This window comes from Hyla sarda, chromosome 2, assembly GCF_029499605.1.
Source record: "Hyla sarda isolate aHylSar1 chromosome 2, aHylSar1.hap1, whole genome shotgun sequence".
Lineage (NCBI taxonomy): Eukaryota > Metazoa > Chordata > Amphibia > Anura > Hylidae > Hyla > Hyla sarda.
This window is the reverse complement of record NC_079190.1, coordinates 365,823,272-365,829,271: the sequence shown is the minus strand read 5'-3', so window position 1 is coordinate 365,829,271 and position 6,000 is coordinate 365,823,272. Positions and strand designations below refer to the sequence as shown.

General features: G+C 45.3%; 1 protein-coding gene across 6 annotated transcripts in view; it reads left to right on the top strand.

The window, feature by feature from the left end:
- The first annotated feature begins 3,037 nt into the window (after positions 1-3,037).
- Positions 3,038-6,000, top strand: part of SYCP1 (synaptonemal complex protein 1) — a 955,469-nt gene continuing 952,506 nt past the window's right edge. For 3 of the 6 annotated variants that reach the window (XM_056558361.1, XM_056558359.1, XM_056558362.1), the window contains exon 1: positions 3,038-3,183. Coding sequence is in view for 1 of the 6 variants with exons in the window: in XM_056558360.1 (XP_056414335.1) it covers positions 3,293-3,316 (24 nt within the window). In the remaining 5 variants the exon portion in view is untranslated. Of the gene's footprint in view, positions 3,184-3,211; positions 3,317-6,000 lie in introns of those variants that run through there. The other 3 variants (XM_056558358.1, XM_056558357.1, XM_056558360.1) reach the window with 3 other exon arrangements.

Genomic DNA, 6,000 nt, shown 5'->3' with positions numbered 1-6,000 from the left:
CCCCCACATGTGACCCCATTTTGGAAACTACACCCCTCACGGAATGTAATAAGGGGTGCAGTGAGCATTTACACCCCACTGGCGTTTGACAGATCTTTGGAACAGTGGGCTGTGCAAACAAAAAAATTAAATTTTTCATTTTCACGTACCACTGTTCCAAAAATCTGTCAGACACCTGTGGGGCGTAAATGCTCACTGTACCCCTTATTACATTCCGTGAGGGGTGTAGTTTCCAAAATGGGGTCACATGTGGGTATTTATTATTTTGCATTTATGTCAGAACCGCTGTAAAATCAGCCACCCCTGTGCAAATCACCAATTTCGGCCTCAAATGTACATAGTGCGCTCTCACTCCTGAGCCTTGTTGTGCGCCCGCAGAGCATTTTGCGCCCACATATGGGGTATTTCCATACTCAGGAGAAATTGCGTTACAAATTTTTTTTTTTTTTTTTCCTTTTACCTCTTGTGAAAATAAAAAGTAAAGGGCAACACCAGCATGTTAGTGTAAAAATTTTTTTTTTTTACACTAACAGGCTGGTGTAGACCCCAACTTTTCCTTTTCATAAGGGGTAAAAGGAGAAAAAGCCCCCCAAAATTTGTAGTGTCATTTCTCCCGAGTACAGAGATACCCCATATGTGGCCCTAAACTGTTTCCTTGAAATACGACAGGGCTCCGAAGTGAGAGAGCACATGCGCATTTGAGGACTAAATTAGGGATTGCACAGGGGTGGACATAGGGGTATTCTACGTCAGTGATTCCCAAACAGGGTGCCTCCAGCTGTTGCTAAACTCCCAGCATGCCTGGACAATCAGTGGCTGTCCGGAAATGCTGGGAGTTGTTGTTTTGCAACAGCTGGAGGCTCCGTTTTGGAAACACTGCTGTACAATACGTTTTTTATTTTTATTGGGGGGGACAGTGTAAGGGGGTGTATATGTAGTGTTTTACTCTTTATTAGGTGGTAGTGTAGTGTTTTTAGGATACATTCACACTGGCGGGTTACAGTAAGTTTCCCGCTAGGAATTTGCTCTGCGGCGAAAAATTTGCCGCAGCTCATACTTGAAGCAGGAAACTTGCTGTAAACCCGCCCGTGTGAATGTACCCTGTACGTTCACATGGGGGGGGGGGGGGGGGGGGGGACCTCCAGCTGTTTCAAAACTACAACTCCCAGCATGTACGGTCTGTCAGTACATGCTGGGAGTTGTAGTTTTGCAACAGCTGGAGGCACACTGGTTGGAAAACCTTCAGTTAGTTTCAGTTACCTAACTCAGTATTTTCCAACCAGTGAGCCTCCAGCTGTTGCAAAACTACAACTCCCAGCATGCACGGTCTGTCAGTACATGCTGGGAGTTGTCGTTTTGAAACAGCTGGAGGCACACTGGTTGGAAAATACTGAGTTGGGTTCTGTTACCTAACTCAGTATTTTCCAACCAGTGTGCCTCCAGCTGTTGCAAAACTACAATTCCCAGCATGTCTGATCAGAAGGGCATGCTGGGAGATGTAGTTATGCAACAGCTGGAGGTACGCAACTGCAACTCCCAGCATGCCAAGACAGCTGTTTGCTGTGTGGGCATGCTGGAATTTGTAGTTTTGTAACATCTGGAGTGCTACAATTTAGAGACCACTGAACAGTGATCTCCAAACTGTGGACCTCCAGATGTTGCAAAACTACAACTCCCAGCATGCCCAGACAGCAAACAGCTGTGTGGGCATGCTGGGAGTTGTAGTTTTGCAAGATCTAGAGGGCAGTATAGAGATCACTGTGCAGTGATCTCTAAACTGCAGACCTCCAGCTGTTGCAAAACTACAAATTCCAGCATGCCCACACAGCAAACAGCTGTCTGGGCATGCTGGGAGTTGTAGTTTTGCAACATCTGGAGGGCTACAGTCTAGAGACCACTATAGTGGTCTCAGACTGTAGCCCTCTAGATGTTGCTATGCAACTACTCACCGGCTTCCGTCGCATCTGGGAGCCGTCCTCTTCTGCCGCACGCCACCGCAGATCTCCGTCGCCACCGCAGATCTCCGTCGCCGCCGCCGATCCCCGTCGCTCCGCTGCCTCCGGAGGGGTAAGTGGACTCCGGCGCCGCTCCTCTTCGTTTTCCACATTCTGCCCCGCCTATTGTGGGAGGGCAGGACGGGGAAAACGAAAGTAAACCCCTCCGCCCCAGATCTGCTATTGGTGGTCGCATCTAGACCACCAATAGCAGAGATAGGAGGGGTGGCAACTCTGCCACCTCACTCCTATCGCTTTAGGGGGATCGTAGGTGTCATGGACACCCGCGATCCCCCTTCTATTCCGGGTCACAGGGTCACCATAGACCCGTAATGACCCGGAATCGGCGCAAATCGCAAGTGTGAATTCACTTGCGATTTGCGCCGATCGCCGACATGGGGGGGGGGGGGGGTCTAATGACCCCCCTGGGCATTTGCACGGGGTGCCTGCTGATAGATATCAGCAGTCACCCCGGCCCGGTCCCCGCCCGGCGCGCGGCGGGGGCCGAAATTCCCACGGGCGTATGGATACGCCCTTCGTCCTTAAGTACCAGGACGCAAGGGCGTATGCATACGCCCTTCGTCCCCAACAGGTTAAACGCACAGCAATGTCAATGTAAATAATCACCTTACACCAGTGTTTTCCAAACAGTGTGCCTCCATCTGTTGCAAAAGTACAACTCCCAGCATAGCATTCCTGGACAGGCATGCTGGGAGTTGTATATCTTCAACAGCTGGAGGCACACTGTTTGAAAAACACTACATATAAGATTAATTGCTGAGCAGTGTGAAGCTCTAATAAACTCATACATACCCATTTCACACAATACTTGGGGGGGCTGGGAGCAATCAGAGATGTCACTCCCAACACTGCTGACTGGTCCCGCCCACATGCACAGAATACAATCATGGCCAATCGGTCGACTGTGGCGAATTACCACGCCCACCTTTTTTCATGTTGAGAACCTTTTTATCGCTAATCTTCGCAGTTCATTGTCCCTGCCTTGGAAAACTGCCCGGCATTAGCTGACGTAGTATAGAAAACAAGGACTCTGATTGGATAATGACCTTCTCGATCGCTGATTGGTTGGTTACAGATGCGCTTGACGCCTTTACCTTGGTGTTTTCCCGCCGACAGCAGAAGCTGCTAGTGACGGCGAAAAAGCTGTTGCCACCAGTTTATCGCAGGTGTATGTGTGATTATTGTTTATGACGCATTTGTATAGCGCTGAGGGAGACGCTGTTTGCTGCTCCTATATTTAGGCGAATTATAGCCAAGGACTGCCTGCATATATCGTGATGTTACGACGTAGCAAATTTGGTGTAATATAAATGGCTATATATATATATATAATATATGTGTATGTATATATATATATGTATAATATAAAATGTTAAACTAGCTTGTGTTAAGTGACAATGGTAAAGTAGCTGTTTCAGGTTTTACCTGTGGCTTTAGTGGCAATATTAAAATAAATAAACTATGTATAACAGGAAAGTTCAGGGTGTATTGTAGTGTGCCACAGTACACTCCAACTTTGCAACTTTTTTTTGGGGGGGGGGGGGGGGGGTAGCTTTACACTATACTTTTCGGTAAAACGTTTCCATTTAGGTATATACATCCTCAAGTATATAAAATGTATGCGAAACAAAAATCTAAACTCACCCTAAATATATTTTATCCCTTAATGGGGAACTCCACCGGATAGGGGATAAGATGTCAGATTGCCAGCGTCGGGCGGCTGAGGACCCCTGCTATCTCTGGTGCGGCACCCCAGTCATCTGGGCCCGTTGGACCCGTCGGCTGGATTTGAATATTTATGGGCGCTAGTCACATGAGCGCCTGTGCCTACTGAGTGCTCACATGACCAGCACCCATAAATATTTAAATCCAGCTGGCGGGCCCTCCTCCCAGCGCGCAGCTCACAGAAGCTGATATTAAGAGGGATCGGGCGCTGAAAAGAAGGTACATATATGAGCTTGGGACCATGCATAGGTCTCCTGTTCACCCATACTATGTATTGGGTTTAGTGTGGGTGAACGGGTGACCATTTTCCTTTAAAACAAAAGTATGTTTAAAATTGCTCCCTCAACTTTCTTAAATTTGTCTATGCGGGGCTATATGAGGTCTCATACAGTGCGCCGTGATCTTTAGTTTTTATCGGTAACACTTTTTGCATAAATGTGCATTTTTGATCACTTTTTATTCTGGAACGTGATGTGACTGAAAATCAGCAATTTTGGATCATTAACATTATATTTTAACCTGTTAAGGATGCAGGGCCTAAAACACCCTTGACGTCCGGGACTTAAAGGGATGCTCCCGCCATCCTATTTTTTTTTTTTTCTGTCCCTGCCTATTGCACATCTATCCCTAACCCCCTCCCTGCTTTTAATTTAAATTTTTACTATATTAAAAATGCTTTTTGTCTGCCTGGCAGTGTGCTCACTACCAGGCAGACTTCCCCAGCAGGCACCACGTCACTGATGCCTGCTGGGGGGGACTTCCGCCCTTAGTTCATCTACACAGGGTGCCTCCAGCTGTTTCATCACTACAACTCCCATCTTGCCCTGACCTCTTGGCTGTCAGGTCATGCTGGGAGTTGTAGTATTGAAACAGCTGGAGGCACCCTGTGCAGATAAATTATTAGTTACAGGTGGCGCTAGCCCGTCCCGCCGCCATACCCCGTTCCCTCCATCACAACACCCCCCCCCCCCCCCAATTACACTTACTGCAGAGTCCGGCAGCGGGCGGGAGAAGTGGCCTCCCAGCCAGTGGCTGGGGAGCCAATGCGCTCACTCCCTGCCTGTCTGATTGACAGGCAGGGAGCGAGCGCAGGCTGAATGAAAAAGGACCGATGCCCGGCCGCATGGTCCTTTTTCAGGCGTGACGTCACGCCAGGCTGCAGCCGGCCAGTAGGAGAGAGACCCCCTAGTGGCCGGTTTTCAAATGAAAACTTAACTATTTTAATAAAAAAATAAATAAAAGTATATTGGAGATATGTTGTAGTACATAAGTACTACAACATATCAAAAAATAAAGTTGGTGACAGTGCCCATTTAACCCCTGAAGGACTCAGCCCATTTTGGCCTTAAGGACTTTTTTACGTTTTCATTTTTTCCTCCTCGCCTTCTAAAAATCATAACTCTTTTATATTTTCATCCACAGACTAGTATGAGGGCTTGTTTTTTGCGCGACCAGTTGTCCTTTGTAATGACATCACTCATTATATCATAAAATGTATGGCGCAACCAAAAAACACTATTTTTGTGGGGAAATTAAAAAGAAAAACACAATTTTGCTAATTTTGGAAGGTTTCGTTTTCACGCCGTACAATTTATGGTAAAAATGACGTGTGTTCTTTATTCTTAGGGTCAATACGATTAAAATGATACCCATTATTACATACTTTTCTATTATTGTGCTTAAAAAAAAATCACAAACTTTTTAACCAAATTAGTATGTTTATAATCCCTTTATTTTGATGACCTCTAACTTTTTTATTTTTCTGTATAAGCGGCGGTATGTGGGCTCATTTTTTGCGCCATGATCTGTACTTTTTTTGATACCACATTTGCATATAAAAAACTTTTAATACATTTTTTATAATTTTTTTTAAATAAAATGTATTAAAAAAGTAGCAATTTTTGACTTTTTTTTTTTCGTTCACGCCGTTCACCATACGGGATCATTAACATTTTATTTTAATAGTTCGGACATTTACCCACGCGGCGATACCAAATATGTCTATAAAATTTTTTTTTACGCTTTTTGGGGGTAAAATAGGAAAAAACTGACGTTTTACTTTTTTATTGGGGGAGGGGATTTATCACTTTTTTTTTTACTTTTAAATTTTTTTAATTTTTTTTTTACACTTGAATAGTCCCCATAGGGGACTATTCATAGCAATACCATGATTGCTAATACTGATCTGTTCTATGTATAGGACATAGAACAGATCAGTGTTTTCGGTCATCTTCTGCTCTGGTCTGCTCGATCTCAGACC